Source organism: Anomaloglossus baeobatrachus, chromosome 1, assembly GCF_048569485.1.
Source record: "Anomaloglossus baeobatrachus isolate aAnoBae1 chromosome 1, aAnoBae1.hap1, whole genome shotgun sequence".
NCBI lineage: Eukaryota > Metazoa > Chordata > Amphibia > Anura > Aromobatidae > Anomaloglossus > Anomaloglossus baeobatrachus.
The window spans coordinates 113,278,689-113,295,919 of NC_134353.1; the positions used below are offsets into that span (position 1 = coordinate 113,278,689).

Genomic DNA, 17,231 nt, shown 5'->3' on the forward strand with positions numbered 1-17,231 from the left:
CACCGAGGGGGATAGAAAGCCACCGCACAGGCAGAGAGATCCCACGGGCCAGCATCTGCGGGCAAAAGGGCTATCCCGACATTCACAAAGCCGGGGAGCGGACTCCCGTCGCTGAAGCGCAGGCAGTCCACAGTTACACAACACGGTGCAGGAGAAAGGCCAAGACCACCAAACCAGGTGGGGGACCAGACACAGCCGGCTGCGGGCACAGACCACCATCAACTTGGTTTACCAGAGACTTGTGTGTGTCAATAACAGTGAGTACAACAGTGCCATCCGGCCGCACACCGCCCTGCACCGCCCAGCTATCCCCAACGGGTCCCGGAGCCACCATCCCTGCCCACGGAGGGGATAACAACTTGCTGCATAAACCTCTTCCCCGGGTGTCCTGTAACTGCAGCGGTGGTGTCTACCTTCACCACATCCGTGGGGGGCGTCATGAACTCAAGCGTGGCTCCAGCCATGCACCTACCTAACCCCCACCAAAAGCGCCAGCATCCCCTTTCAGAGCGAAGTGACCCCGGGTCCGGAGGTGCTCGAGCCATCCACCAACGAGCCCGTATCCGAGCGCGAGGCCTTACAACTTTCCTTTTCATAATTTCATTACTGAACTGTAATGAAACAAGCTCCGCCCTCTCTCCTGATTGGCTGTTCTCCTCCTGGCATCTCTCACTGCTCTCTGACTGGAAGAAGCTGCTGCCTGGCCACTCCCTTTTCCTCAGCACAGGCCCCGCACTAAGTGCAGTGTGGGCGAGCCTGCATCTCTGCTTTGGTCAGCCTGCAGCTATACAAGCAGCGCCGGCACCCAGCGGCGGTAATCAGCTGCTTGGAGAAGGCCCCAGGGGTATGATGCATGAAAGTGAAAATGCACACACCGCGGACAGCCGCCATGGGCTCCTTCAGCTCATGGGTCCCGTAGCAGTGGCATGGTCTGCCTCTATTGATGGTACGCCACTGCCTATATCCATGATTAGGGTGCGCCACCGTAGGTGTTAGCGCGGTTACCTACTTAGGGGCCTCCTTAGATGTTCCCCTCCCCCCCCCCCCCCGAGCTAAACCACTAGCTACACCTCTGCTGTACAAGTATATACTGTACATCCTTAGTATTTATACTCTTGGATTGTGTATGTACCTTTTTATCATGCGTACTTCACAGAGTGCTTCTTATAATGTTTTTATTGTAGTTTGAGTCTCTACTGGCACTTGTAATAAAGTTTACATTAGTTGTGATCCTACTTGTTGGCACATTCTTTCTCTTCACTGCATAGATTGTTGTTTTGGGCCTACGGAGATCTTTTGAGGTGGTGCCCTCTAACTAGATGCCTTTTCTTGGCAAAAAAATTGCATCACTACCACATCAAAACTGCATCGTGTTTTGATGCTTTTGGGGGGGGTGTTGCCAGAAGATGCAGATTTGGTGCAGGAATATGATGTCTAAATTTCAGCACCAAATCTGCATCTCTTAGGAAAAAAACTTAGTTTTCTGCTAGAAGATGCAAGTGGTCTGTGAACTTAGTGAGCTCACCTGAGTTGAGGTCACTGAATTTAATGAAGTCACCTGAGATCAGGTTACCTGCAGTCACAGGTGTGGTACAGTGGGAACCTCCCAGCTGTGACCACAAATAAACTAAGTGACGTCACAGCTGCGGCTCAGTCATTCTCTGCCTGAAGCCACAGTGTGCAGACATGTTCTGTGCCCACCAGCTGTGACTTCAGTATGTAGCAGAGCCAGAATAGTCATGGGACCTCATATGGATTACGTTGGAACTGGATGTTTGGGGTTAATTAAGGGGTGAAAGAGGGTGTGGTGTTTTTTTTTGTTTTATTTCAAATTAAAGGATTTTTTTCTGTTTGTTTTTGTTTGTTTTTTTTAATTTATGTTCACTTACAAAATAGACACCTCACATTACTAATCTAGGGCTTGGTGGCAGCTGTGAGCTCTTATTAGCCCCTTATTACCCCGATTGCCACCGCACCAGGGCAAACTGGATGAGCTGGGTAACGTTCCGGAATTATCGGATCTAATGGATGTAACAATTCTGTGTGGCTGCATTCTGCTATTTTTATTCTATTTTTTTTTTTTTCAAACCCTGGGCCGACCAAGCCTGAGAATATCAGCCCACCAGCCCCCAGCTGTTGGCTTTATCATGGCTGGGTATCAAAATTGGGGACTGCACACCATTTTTTAAAATTATTTATTTAAAAAAAAAGCCGCACATGGTCCCTCTTATTGTGATACACAGCCAAGGTAAGCACATGGCTGGGGACTGCAGCGTGTAGCCGTGGGCTTTATCAATGCTGGGTATCATAATATGGGGAACATTATGCCAATTTTTTTATTTATTTATTTTTACACCACTATAGACACACAGACAGTGTGTGATTACAAGCAGTCAGATATGGGGCATTCAGGGTGGGGGCGCTGCCTGACTGCAACCAATCGGAAATGCTGGGACTGCTGGTGGGCGGGGAAGCGGTGCATATGCATGAAGATTAATGAGCTGCCCTGTAAGTAGTGTTACAGCCACACTGCAGACTAATAAGTATAACACGTCTGCTTTTCCCTATTTTCTTTCTTTTTCCTTTTATTTTATTTTTTTAACTACCCAAGTTGCCGGATCCTATTTAGGAATCCTGAGTTCCCTGAGAACTCCGATCCCGGGGTTGGTGCAAAGATTCTTGTGAACCCGCACAGATCCAGACTTTTACAGCCCGAGTCCACCAATCACTAATTAGGATATTGCCAATTCCGTCTATCTGTGTGTTCAGATGACATTCGTTTAATGTGTTTACACATGATAATAAACATAAGGCTAATTTTATGCAATAATTACTTACCCAATATTACAGATGCAATTCTTATGACAACTACTGGTCTGATCACCAAAACTATCGATTCATCATAAGAAATTCTTTAAATAAAGAATGATTTTTACAGTGTTTCATTAATTTTTTTTTTGTCTATTTCCAGTAGCCAAAATGTCAAATGAAGGCGGCAAAGCAGAAGATGAGGGCACTTTAACAGATCTTGAGAAAATCGAAAATCTGGTTCTGAGTAGCAATGAGGAGTCAATCGTTGAAAACAATCCTCACACTATAGAACCACACAATATCCCAGAGGCTGAGCTAATACGGAACTATGAAGAGCCAGTATCTCAAGAGGAACATCCCGAACCGAGCCCGGCGGAATGTTGTGACACCGTGAGCTTAGACCCATTGTCTGACTCCAAAGCTGAGCAGGAGGAGCATAAACATCTAGTATGTATGCCTCTGGTATAGCTTAGTCCTCCGTGTGAAGTCTTTTAGAATATATTCACATGCCTTACTCGGAAATTTGTTTTGCTACCCCATTTGAGAGCAGCATGATGTAGGGATAGAGACCTCAATTTGAGGAATATATCACTGGGCTGCTTGTTACAGTCTTGATCCCTGCTTTTTCTGCTGCAGATCTATCCATTCTCTGAGTGCTGACCTTTCTATAAACCCGCCCCCAGCACTGATTGGTGGCTTTCTGTGTATGCTGTTCATAGGCAGAAAGCTGCCAACCAATGGTAAGGGTGGGATTTTACAGAGCTCATTAATGTGGAGGACTACATGGCAGCAGGTAACTGTTCCTCTAATGATTAACCTCATGTTGATGGAACAGTGGTTTTATCAAAACTAAAGCAAGCAGCCCAGTAAGTGACAAATTAGTGGAATAAGGGTCTCTGTCCCTACCTTATGATGTTCTCAGATTCAGTGGCATAAACCTGGTGACAGATTCCCTTTTTAAAGGTTTTTTTTCATTAAGTTAAGCCCTGTTCATAATAGACCAGACAGACATCATAGAGGGGATGGCTCATGCAGAACGCTCCTAAGTGAGCCAGAACGAAGAGCAGATCTATGATAGTGGCTACTGAATGGCTCATCATGTAACACCATAACCACTGCTGGGGAAATGTCCTGTTAGCTGCGGCTTCCCCAACACAGTTTTCTGGCCTCACACATTGGGTAACAAGCATCCGTGGGTAAAATATGACCTGACTCTGTGAATACACCCTAGGACCCTGTTCAGACAGGTATCATTTTCTTGCCATATTTGAAGGTTTTAATTGATTCTTGTTTGGATCCAGTACTGGTTCGCACTATGCATTCATAAGCTGTGTTTTAGGAACTTTTATGTTACCCTGTGCTGTAATGCTATACTGATTATTTTTCCGAAGCTCATTGTAAAGGTTATTCAGAAAAATCTCATTATGTTTTAGGACCCAGAGATGTCTCCTAAGGGAAGCACTTGGAGCACCTGGGGAACATGGGGCAAGTCTCTTCTCTCATCAGCCAGTGCAACAGTAGGTAAGCTCATATAAAGCTGGTCATACAGCTGTCCTACCCGACTCTCCCATGCACGGAATGCTCAGCTGACTTCTTCATGGGATGCTTAGCTCCGGAGATAATAAAAGGATTGCGTGCTGAAACTCCGCAGCCCAAAACTTTCTCTCCCCTGACATGATCTGTTGGGTGAGAGTCAAGAAACCCCAATTACACATTAGATGGGTCGCCATGTTAGAGTCCCCTTTTCTTCGTCTTCCCTCTTCTATCTACTGTATTTTTGGTTTTATAAGACACACACCAAATTAAGAGCAAAAAAGGGGAGAAAAAATGGGGTCCGTTTTGTAATCTGGTGGTGTCTTACCGGAGGGGGCAGTAGCGGTGGTGGAGGAGTCAAAGGAGGCAGAGGCGGTGGGTGTCCCAGAAACTGTAGGCGGTGCTGATGCAGCGGTGGAGGCTGGGGCTCGGGCTGCCGTGCAGGGGCAGTTGCGGCGGCTGCGCGCGGTGAGGGCTTTAAAGAAATGGGCCCGGAGTCAGCGCAGATTGAGCTCTAGGCTCAATGGCAAGCCAAGATCTCATCTACGCAAGCGCCACCTCCGGGCGCCATTTTCCAGAACTCCGCTGGAGGGAGATCAATAAGCCGGAGGTGCGCAGATGAGAGCTTGAGCCGAGAGCTCCATCTGCGCATGCGCTGACTCCAGGCGGCATTATTTGAAATCCTCACCGCCCGACCTGCAGCGCCAGTTAAGCCACCGGAGACCTTGCACAGTTGCTGCTGACACCGCACAGACCCTGCACAAGCGCTGCAGACACCGCACAGCCGCCCCAGCAGCAGTCGCTGGAGACCCCGCACAGTGGCTGCAGACCCCGCACCAGCCGCCGCAGCCCCTGCACAGTCATTGCAGCATTCCCCCAGCCTCTTGCAACCCCCCTTCAATGTTAATTACAACGCAGCCAGACAAACAGGGGCAGGAATAGATAGGAAGACCCAACCCACATATTCCCTTCCTGTTGCACCTGTCAATCAAATAGCAGTGCATTGCTCGAACTTTACTTCCACATATTTCTGAAATAAAACATCTAATCTCAGAATAAAAGCTGTGCTTACATCCAGCATCCTAGCACCAGTGTAGCACTCGCTTTACTTTATACATGAAAATCCTGCTGGTTGGTTCCCTTTTAAGAAATGGAAATGACAGTTACTCTTTAAGGATGCATGAGTATAACCTTAGAGTGAACCCCAGAACTTGAGATTTAACTAAAAATATATACAAATTGAGTATAAGCTGGCATCTTTGTTATCTTTACAGTGAGGACATTCTTTATAACTAATGTGAAAAAAAATCTTTAAAAGTATAGCCATTATTTTAGTTTTGTTTGTTCATAAATCAATATTACACATGAAAATAATAAACTTTGTAATATACACTACTTACAAAAAGTCAGGGATATTTCACTTTTGGGCGAAATTTATGGAAAACACAAAGTTTAGGCTACAGTGATATTTGTTCATGAAAGTCAGGCATTTAAGTAGAAGCAGCAATGGTGATTTCCTCTTCTCAACAATTTTGGTTTTTTTTTTTTAAACAAAAGCCAACAACAGTGGTGGTATGTCTCCCAAAAATGTCACTGTCTCAATAACTTGTCATGTGGCCTTGAGCATCGATTACAGCTTGACAAGAAAGTCTCATACTGTTCACAGTGGAGTAATTGTCTGCTGAGACATGGCATCCCACTATTCTTGAAGGTCCTCAGGTCATTGAAGTTCTGGGGTACAGAGTTAAGACCTCTGCACAACAACTCAGCTGATTCCACAGGTTTTCTATGAGATTCAGATCTGGGGAAAGTGCAGCCGCTCCATTTGAGGTGCCCCCAATGTCCAACAGCCATTGCTTTATGGATGACAATGCTCCAGCTCATCAAGGTCACATCATGTAGATGAAATTAGGCTAATGTTTTTCATACAGATCCACAATAACTGGATTAACTATGTTATTCCAGTAGTAGGGGCTTTCTCTGCACTTTCACAAACTGTAGAGCAGTTCAGTGTAGACTAGACACACCGGTCCACACTGTAACACCACCACCGCCAAAGGCTCGTCTGGTGACAATAGTGGCTGATGCATAGCGCTCTCTTTGACGTCTACAACATCATGGGTGGCAATCATTTCTGCTCAGCGTGAATCGATTTTCATCATTGAACAACATTGAAGCCCACTGGCCCCTTGTCCAACGTAGATGACTCTTTTTTTTTTTTCCTGGTGGTGTGGTCAGGTACCTTTGCAGGTCATCTAGCACGCAGACCACACTGCTGTAAATGGTTTTGATTAGTCTTATGTAACACTTGGTGCCTCTCGCCTCCCTTAAATGTGCCTGGAGTTGTGTGACATTCATCATCCAGTTCCAATGGGCATTGTTCACAATGATGTGGTCATCAGTGTGGGATGTGGCCAAAGTATGTCCACTTCTCTGCCTTTATGTGACCCCTGCAGTCTCTCTGTATTTCTATTGCAACCTGCTGATGACACTTTGTGACTTGCTAAGCTTAGTGGCCACTTCTGTCTGAGAACATGCTGCTTGGAGCCTCTCAATGGGAAGGTATTTCTGATCAATTGTTAGGTATCGTCTTGGTCTCATGATGTCAAAATGTGAACTGTATTATGTTGAAGACTGTTTAATACCAAATCTAATGGAACCCCGAAATTTATTGGGAGATTCATGGATCAAACACCTGTTTTGACATTTGCCATTGAGTTCCTTGTTAGAGAACAGCAAGTTGTGAAAATGGTACTGAAACATTGAAGAGTTGGACATGTGCTTCCAAAAGTATAGAGAAATTGACCTGAAAAGGTCAGAGTGCATATTAGGATCATCCTGAAATTTCACATTAAAGCCAAATATTCCTAACTTTTTGTGAGTAGTGTGTATTATCAGAAAAATCTGCTTCTTTTTCCTTCTGGACTGATCATTTATCCTCATAATTCTCAATTTACGGGTAAAATGTATCTTCAATGAACAGATTTTCCCCTCACTGACAGTTGGTTCACTCACAGGAGATGACAGTTGGTTCTCAGAAATTGTAAGGAGAACTGTAAGGCTACTTTCACACATCCGGTTTTTGCCATCAGGCACAATCCGGTTTGTGCCTGATGCAACGGATCCGTCGCAGATTGTGTAAAAACTGATGTGACAGATCCAGCAAAAAACGGATCAGGTGTTTTTTTTTTTTTTTTTTTTCTTTTTCATGCCAGAGAGAAAGAAAGAGAGAGACCCCATCATCACCGCACACACGCAGGCACTACCGCCCCCATCATCACCGCACACACGCAGGCACTACCGCCCCCATCATCACCGCACACACGCAGGCACTACCGCCCCCATCATCACCGCACACACACCGGCACTACCGCCCCCATCATCACTGCACACACACCGGCACTACCGCCCCCATCATCACCGCACACACACCGGCACTACCGCCCCCATCATCATGACAGCATACACACAGGCAGTACCTGAGTGATGTCACCGCTGACAGCGCGACTCACTTCAGTTGCTTTGTGGAGCTCACAGCGAGCGGCGGTGCTCTACGGCCGCTCCTGTCAGCTTCCGGTGTAGCAGAGCTGAAAGCATCGTGGGACCTCGTGTGGATTACGCCGGACCTGGAGGGATACTTGGGGATTAATAAAGTGGTGAAAGAGGGTAGTGTGTGTTTTTTTTTTTTTTTTTTTTTTTTGTCTATTTCAAATTAAGGATTTTCCAGTGTCTGTGTTTATTTACTTTCACTACAGTTTAGTGATGGGGGGGGGGTGTCTCATAGACTCCTGCCATCACTAAGCTAGGACTTAGTGGTAACTATGGGCTGCCATTAACTCCTAATTACCCCAATTGCCACCACATCAGGGCAATCGCAATGAGCCTGGGTAGAGTCCTGGGACCGTCGCATCTAATGCATGCGGCATTTTCGGGTAGCTGCTGGCTGATATTTTTAGGCTGGGGGGCTCCCCATACGTGGGGCTCCCCATCCTGAGAATACCAACCATCAGCCGTGTGCCTTTACCTTTGCTGGTATCAAAATTGGGGGGGACCTCATGCCATTTTTTTAAAATTATTTTTTTATTTTACTGCAAGATATAGACCCGCCCACCGGCGACTGTGATTGGTTGCAGTGAGACAGCTGTCACTCAGTGTGGGGGCATGTCTGACTGCAACCAATCATAGGCGCCGGTGGGCGGGGGAAGCAGGGAATAAGGAATGGAATAATAAGCGACCGGCATTTTCAAAAGCTGGAGAAGCCACCAGAGCAGTGTGACAGCTGTGCAGCGCCACGCCGGTGATCGGTGAGTATGAAGGAGGGAGAGACCGACAGAGAGAGATCGCCCGACAGAGAAAGAGACCGACCAACAGATAGAGAGAGACCGACATCGACAGAGAGAGAGACTTTTTCTGTGACCAGAAGTGAATTTACACAACGTCTGGGCATGCTCAGAAACAAAAACCGGATTCATCGTTGGTTTTCACCATATGCCGGATGACGCCAGATCCAGTGCCCATAGGCTTCCATTACACAACATGCTGGATGACAACGGATCCGGCGTGGTCCGTTTTTTTGCCGTTGTCAAACGTTCCATGCTGTGTCCTTTCCGGCAGCCGGACAAAGAAATTTCGCCGCATACGGCGGACGCCGCATGCAACGCAAGGCCATCCGGCACAATCCGGCGCTAATACATTCGGCATTTCGTTGGATTGTGTCTAACTGCAAAAACCGGATGTGTGAAAGCAGCCTTAGGCTATGTGCACACGCTGCAAATTTGGTGCAGAAATATTCGCCACCAGATATGCACACTGTGGCAAAAAAATGCGTCCGAACCGGATGCAGTGTCGGTGCGGTTTTAATGCAGTTTTTAGGGCCATCAAGAAAGTCAATGAATTGAAGTCAGTGGGTGAAAAAAAACCTCTGCTAAACCTGACCATTAATTGACATGCTGCAGATTTTTTTTCTGCACCAATACCGAACTGAAAAAAAAACCGCACAGTCTGCACAGCAAACCTACAATCCCATAGACTTTGCTGCCTCTCAAGAGAGGCATGCAGATTTTTAAAAACACTGTCAAAAACTGCACCGTGTGCACAGCGCCCAAGGCTATGTGCGCACGTTGCGTAAATACATGCAGTTACGCTGCGCTTTGTAGCGCAGCGTAACTGCATGCGTCCCCTGCACAGTCTATGGAGATTATGCAGGAGACGTGCGCACGTGGCGTCTTAGAGCACAGCGCTTCGGCTGCTGCCCGAAGCGCTGCGTTATAAGAAGTGACATGTCACTTCTTCCGTGCGCTTTGCCGGCAGCTCCTGCTCTGTCTATGGCAGGAGCTGCAGACATAGCGCATGGAATCGGCTTTTTTTTTTTTCTCTACGGACATTTTCTGCAGCGATTTGAAGCGCACGTGTGCTCTTCAGATCGCTGCAGAAATTTCTGCAGGGCTAGTACGCAACGTGCGCACATAACTGTGCTTTCAGGAGAACTCTCCACAGAACGTCTGTATCTTCCCCCAGCTTTCTGTAGAATGTTAAAAGCACAAACTGCCATCTCCTATCTCAGTCCTGGGAAAATCTTCACTAAATACAGATTTAAACCCATGAGTTGAGAATGGAAAATCAATCCAGGAGGAGGAAGAATCAGATTTTTGTGATAAGATATATTACAAAGTTACTTATTCTTATGTAGAGTATTGATTTTATGTAGCAAATTGTAAAACAATAATGACTTTTTAAAATTCTGTAAAAAAAACAAAACAAAAAAAAAGCATCTTCATGAATGTGCTTTATGTTTCACCAGGACATGGAATATCTGCAGTGAAAGAAAAAGCAGGAGTGACATTGAGAGTCAGAACTTCTGAGTCTGAGGAAAGTGGCGAGATCGGGGCGAGTGACGCTGGAGACGAAGGTGAATACACCTCATTGTCTGTGCAGTAAAACAATATATTATTTGGTAGCGGTCTTATCCTGTAGAAAATAAGTACAGCTGCATCAATTCACTAACAATATTCTCCAATTTAATGAGGATCAATCAAGGTGCTGTCCACTCCAGGATTGACCATCATAGTGCCCTTGGATTGCATGGGAGTGACTTGACTGCACCATTTTCCTTGCAGTGCTTCAGCATCCAAAAAGTCTTGCAACTTTAAATTTAAAAAAATTAGCTGACGTACATCTTATTGAATGCTGTTGTATTGCTATAGGAATATGCTCTTTCTTCATTCCCTTACAGTATCAACAGAAAAGGGCGAAGACCCAGCCGAACCCACTTCACCTACTGCGGGTCGTGGTGTATTTTCAGCTTTAACTAATGCTGTACAGAGCACGGTGAGTTATGTCTTTGTGTTACCCCATGCAGCAGCCGGGCTGCTCTGATCCGGATCTGCGGTGGCTCGAGTGGTCTCCGGACCCGGGAGTTGTGCGGCCACTCAAATTAAGGGGGGTATTTATAGGGGATAGTGTCTAAAGTTTGTGACGCCACCCGTGGTGTCTGGTAAGGTGGAGTACCACCGCTGCAGCTAGGAGTACCCAGGGGCAATGGAGTGGGCAGCCAGGTGTTAGACCCCTCCACAGGTATGGGGGATGCCCCGGGGCTCGGTGATGGTAAGGGAGTGCTGTTAAATGCAAGGGGGTTGGAAGGCAGGGAACAAACAGTTGGTAGTCGTGGTGCTGGATGAGGCTGTGCTGCTTTGGAAGGCCAGTAAACACACAGACTGTAATTAAACCAAAAGTTCTGGAGTGCCGCTGCCGCTGAGGAAGGGAGCCCGTCCAGGTGAACCTTCCCAATGGCTGCCCAGTCACCTCCCACCAGTCTGCCTGACTCTAAGGTGGACGGCCCTTTCTCCACTGGATCTATCCACTGGTGTGTATGTGACTGTGATTTGCATGCTGGTGTTAGCAATACCATTGGGTAGCACCTGGAACCAAAGAGCAGATGGATATTGCACAATACCCTGTGACGACCTGATAGTCCAGGGCGTCACATCTTAGACATTGTACCCGATAATTCCATATGTCACAGGTGACGGATTATGGACTGATGATAACCAGAAATACGGGACATATTGTTGAGTCTATTACAAGTGCTGGCCGCCAGTATAATAAAGCATATGTATGATCCATTATAGACGCCTATTGACTGCAAGTGTTTACCCAAAAATAAGACAGGGTCTAATATATTATTTTGACTCCAAAAGATGTTTTAGGGCTTATTTTCATGGAATGTCTTATATTTTGTATTGGTGCCAGAAATTGGGTCGCCCGTTAATGGAAAATGAATATTCACTCCATTCCTTGCCCACCCCTCTGTGGCGGCGTCAGTGATTGGAAAGTGTGTTAAAAGGAAATGAATATTCACCACCTCCCCCTGCCCATAATCTTACCCACCTTTCTGTGCTAACATCAGTGATTCAATCAAAAGGGGCTGCCCAAACCCTGTTTCAAGAGATACTATTATAGTATGATACGCAACTGGGGTTTTTATTTTCAGTGAAACACAGTAATTTTATTTTTTTTTTTTTTTTTTAGCATCTTGTGAATTGATAGGATTACAAAATTAACAGATTTTATGATATTACTGATATTGTACCTGTTTGAAGTCTACTATACACTGCTGTAGAACCAGGATTTTCTTTGTCGCTCCTAATTGGGAGACCCAGACAATTGGGTGTATAGCTACTGCCTCCGGAGGCCACACAAAGTATTACACTTAAAAGTGTAAGGCCCCTCCCCTTCTGGCTATACACCCCCCCGTGGGATCACGGGTTCCTCAGTTTTATGCTTTGTGCGAAGGAGGTCAGACATCCACGCATAGCTCCACTGTTTAGTCAGCAGCAGCTGCTGACTATGTCGGATGGAAGAAAAGAGGGCCCATACGAGGGCCCCCAGCATGCTCCCTTCTCACCCCACTTTCTGTCGGCGGTGTTTGTTAAGGTTGAGGTACCCATTGCGGGTACGGCGGCTGGAGCCCACATGCTGATTCCTTCCCCATCCCCATTAGGGCTCTGGGTGAAGTGGGACTTTCCCGGTCTCCAGGCACTGAGACCGTGCTCCATCCACAGCCCCTGGGATCTGCTGGATTTGGAGCTGAGTTTCCTCAGGGACAGGGCCCTGCTTCATCAAGGTACTCCGTGTCCCCGTGCATACCGCACGCACACTACAGCATTGCTGGGTGTGTTAGTGCGCCGGGGTTAACAGCGCTGCTGCGCTTGTGCCATTCCTCACTGCAGCTCCGCTGAGTGAGTAGACTTAGTACGAACGGCCGAGCCGACCGCTGGGGTCAGCGTTCACTGCGACGCGGCTGGGATTTGTGGTGCGCCGGGGACTTCCGCGCTGGCCGTGCATATATGACGGCCGCGCTTATTACTACAGTCCCCGGCTTTTGCGGCCTAGTTCGTTTCGTTCCCGCCCCCACACCTGCCAGTCAGGGGGAGGGCGGGACGCTGTACAGACCATCAGCGCTGAGGGCTGGAGTCTGCTTTACATACTCCAGCCCTCACACTAGGCACAGAGGGACGCAGTTTCCCGCACTTTTGTTTGTGGCACGCCCACGGTCCGCCCCTCTTCACTGAACGCCGGCAGCCATTCCTGTCTGCACGCTGAGCTGCAGAGGGGAGACGGGGAGACCCAGACACGGGATTCTGCGACCTCACACCCGCTTTTCAGCGGGCGGTAAGCAGCCCTCAGGGGCTCACCCCCACTTGTGCCGTAGTGTACTTTGTATTTTGTGCTTGCAATACATTGCACTGTACGGTCGCTGGTGATTCTCTGCTATATACCCTCCTAGATTACTCAAGGAGACAACAGCATGTCGTCCGCAACAGACAACGGTGCCAGGGCACAGACTTTATATGCTGCTTGTACCACATGTGAGGCTACTCTACCGGCTGGTTCCACTGACCCCCATTGTGTGCAGTGCTCGGCCCCTGTGGCAATTGCTCGGCCGGGGCCTCTGCTGGACGTGACCCAGGGAGAACCACCTGTGAATGCTGTCCAGGTGACAGGGACGGAGTTTGCAGCTTTTGCTGACAGATTGTCTATGACTATGTCTAAAATTCTTGAAACATTGCAGTCTAGACCAGTAACTCAGACCATGGGCACTGTTGAATCATTGCCCCCTAGTCCCCCTCAGCTGGAACACTTCGGAGCTCCGGGGGTGTCACATGCACCCCAGGATGACTGCTCTGACTCGGACGACAGTCCCAGACAACCTAAGCGGGCTCGCTATGAGCGGCCCTCTACTTCCTCACACTGGTCAGGGTCCCAGCGGGACGACTCTATGGGTGATGAGGCAGATGTAACTGATCAGGATTCTGATCCTGGGGCCGCTCTCAATCTGGATACACCGGATGGTGACGCCATAGTGAATGATCTCATAGCGTCCATCAATAAGATGTTAGATATTTCTCCACCAGCTCCTCTTGCTGAGGAGTCTGCTTCACAGCAGGAGAAATTCCACTTCAGGTATCCCAAGCGTAAATTAAGCACTTTTCTGGACCACTCTGACTTTAGAGACGCAATCCAGAAACACCACGCTTATCCAGATAAGCGTTTCTCTAAACGGCTTAAAGATACACGCTATCCTTTTCCCCCTGACGTGGTCAAGGGCTGGACACAGTGTCCCAAGGTGGACCCTCCAATCTCCAGGCTTACAGCTAGATCTTTAGTTGCAGTGGAAGATGGGGCGGCACTTAAAGATGCCACTGACAGACAGATGGAGCTCTGGTTGAAATCCATCTATGAAGCTATTGGAGCGTCGTTGGCGCCAGCATTCGCAGCCGTATGGGCACTCCAAGCTATTTCAGCTGGGCTTACACAGGTCGACACGGTCACACGTACATCTGCTCCGCAGGTGGCACCATTGACCTCTTAATGTCTGCATTCGCGTCTTACGCGATTAATGCTGTCCTAGACTCTACGAGCCGTACGGCGGTGGCGTCAGCCAACCCCGTGGTTTTACGCAGAGCCCTGTGGTTGAGAGAATGGAAGGCAGATTCTGCTTCCAAGAAGTGCTTAACCAGTTTGCCTTTTTCTCGGGACCGATTGTTTGGTGAGCGTTTGGATGAAATCATTAAACACTCCAAGGGTAAGGATTCATCCTTACCTCAACCCAGACAAAACAAGCCCCAACAGAGGAGGGGACAGTCTGGTTTTCGCTCCTTCCAAGGCTCAGGCAGGTCCCAATTCTCCTCGTCCAAAAGGACTCAAAAGGATCAGAGGGGCTCAGATTCTTGGCGGACTCAATCACGCCCAAAAAAGACAGCCGGAAGAACCGTTACCAAGACTGCTTCCTCATGACTGTCAGCCTCCTCTCTCCACATCCTCGGTCGGTGGCAGGCTCTCCCGCTTTGGCGACATTTGGCTGTCACAGGTCAAAGACCGTTGGGTGAGAGACATTCTGTCTCACGGGTACAGGATAGAGTTCAACTCTCGTCCTCCAACTCGCTTCTTCAGAACTTCTCCACCGCCCGACCGAGCCGATGCTCTGCTGCAAGCGGTGTCCGCTCTAAAGGCGGAAGGAGTGGTGACTTCCGTTCCTCTTCAGGAACAAGGTCACGGTTTTTACTCCAATTTGTTTGTGGTGCCAAAGAAGGACGGGTCGTTCCGTCCCGTCCTGGATCTAAAACTGCTCAACAAACACGTAAAAACCAGGAGGTTCCGGATGGAATCTCTCCGCTCCGTTATCGCCTCAATGTCTCAAGGAGATTTCCTAGCATCAATAGACATCAAGGATGCTTATCTCCACGTGCCGATTGCTCCAGAGCACCAGCGTTTTCTACGCTTCGTTATAGGAAGCGAACACCTGCAGTTCGTAGCTCTGCCTTTCGGGCTGGCGACAGCCCCTCGGGTCTTCACCAAGGTCATGGCAGCAGTAGTAGCAGTCCTGCACTCGCGAGGTCACTCTGTGATCCCGTATTTGGACGATCTACTTATCAAGGCACCCTCTCAAGAGGCATGCCAACTCAGCCTGAACGTGGCACTGAAGACTCTCCAGAGTTTCGGGTGGATTATCAACTTTTCAAAGTCAAATCTAACCCCGACCCAATCACTAATATATCTTGGCATGGAGTTTCATACTCTCTCAGCGATAGTGAAACTTCCACTGGACAAACAGTGCTCGCTTCAGACAGGGGTGCAATCTCTCCTTCAGGGCCAGTCACACCCCTTGAGGCGCCTCATGCACTTCCTAGGAAAGATGGTAGCAGCAATAGAAGCAGTCCCGTTCGCGCAATTTCATCTGCGTCCACTGCAATGGGACATTCTCCGCCAATGGGACGGGAAGTCGACGTCCCTCGACAGGGATGTCTCCCTTTCTCAGACAGCCAAGGACTCTCTCAGGTGGTGGCTTCTTCCCACCTCATTGTCAAAAGGAAAGTCGTTCCTACCCCCATCCTGGGCAGTGGTTACGACAGATGCGAGCCTATCTGGGTGGGGAGCAGTGTTTCTCCACCACAGGGCTCAAGGTACGTGGACTCAGCAAGAGTCCACCCTTCAGATCAATGTTCTGGAAATCAGAGCAGTCTATCTTGCCCTACAAGCCTTCCAACAGTGGCTGGAAGGCAAGCAGATCCGAATTCAATCGGACAACTCCACAGCGGTGGCATACATCAACCACCAAGGGGGAACACGCAGTCGGCAAGCCTTCCGGGAAGTCAGGCGGATTCTGACGTGGGTGGAAGACACGGCATCCACCATATCCGCAGTTCACATACCAGGCGTGGAAAACTGGGAAGCAGACTTTCTCAGTCGCCAGGGCATGGACGCAGGGGAATGGTCCCTTCACCCGGACGTGTTTCAGGAGATCTGTCGCCGCTGGGGGATGCCGGACGTCGACCTGATGGCGTCACGGCACAACAACAAGGTCCCGGTTTTCATGGCACGGTCTCACGATCACCGAGCTCTGGCGGCAGACGCCTTAGTTCAAGATTGGTCGCAATTCCAGCTACCTTACGTGTGCCCACCTCTGGCATTATTGCCCAGAGTGCTCCGCAAAATCAGGTCCGACTGCCGCCGCGCCATTCTCGTCGCTCCAGACTGGCCAAGGAGGTCGTGGTACCCGGATCTGTGGCGCCTCACGGTAGGCCAACCGTGGGCGCTACCAGACCGTCCAGACTTGCTGTCTCAAGGGCCGTTTTTCCATCTGAATTCTGCGGCCCTGAACCTGACTGTGTGGCCATTGAATCCTGGATCCTAGCGGCCTCAGGTTTATCTCATCAGGTGGTTGCCACCATGAGACAGGCTAGGAAACCATCCTCCGCCAAGATTTACCACAGGACGTGGAAGATATTCCTATCTTGGTGCTCTGATCAGGGAGTTTCTCCCTGGCCATTTGCATTGCCTATTTTTCTTTCCTTCCTGCAGTCTGGGTTGGAAAAAGGTTTGTCGCTTGGCTCCCTTAAAGGTCAAGTCTCCGCGCTTTCTGTATTTTTTCAGAAACGCCTGGCGCGACTTCCTCAGGTACGCACGTTCCTGCAAGGGGTTTGTCATATCGTCCCCCCTTACAAGCGGCCGTTGGAGCCCTGGGATCTGAACAAGGTTCTAATTGCCCTCCAGAAGCCGCCTTTCGAGCCTATGAAGGAGGTTTCCCTTTCTCGTCTTTCACAGAAAGTGGCCTTTCTAGTGGCGGTCACGTCTCTTCGGAGAGTGTCCGAGCTGGCGGCGTTATCTTGCAGATCTCCCTTCCTGGTGTTTCACCAGGACAAGGTAGTTCTGCGTCCAATTCCAGAATTTCTTCCCAAGGTGGTATCTTCCTTTCATCAATCAAGATATCACTTTACCGTCTTTGTGTCCGCATCCAGTTCACCAGTTTGAAAAGGGTTTGCATTTATTGGATCTGGTGAGAGCACTCAGGATCTACATTTCCCGTACGGCGCCTCTGCGTCGCTCGG

At 48.7% G+C, this 17,231-nt stretch overlaps 1 protein-coding gene across 4 annotated transcripts in view; it reads left to right on the forward strand.

The window, feature by feature from the left end:
* FAM114A1 (family with sequence similarity 114 member A1) overlaps nucleotides 1-17,231 on the forward strand; it is an 85,715-nt gene that overhangs the window by 38,746 nt on the left and 29,738 nt on the right. For all 4 annotated transcript variants that reach the window (XM_075346965.1, XM_075346964.1, XM_075346962.1 and 1 more), the window contains exons 2-5: nucleotides 2,972-3,258; nucleotides 4,245-4,332; nucleotides 10,145-10,252; nucleotides 10,577-10,671. In XM_075346965.1, the coding sequence (XP_075203080.1) occupies nucleotides 2,980-3,258; nucleotides 4,245-4,332; nucleotides 10,145-10,252; nucleotides 10,577-10,671 (570 nt within the window). In that variant the 5' untranslated portion in view covers nucleotides 2,972-2,979. The remainder of the gene's footprint in view (nucleotides 1-2,971; nucleotides 3,259-4,244; nucleotides 4,333-10,144; nucleotides 10,253-10,576; nucleotides 10,672-17,231) is intronic.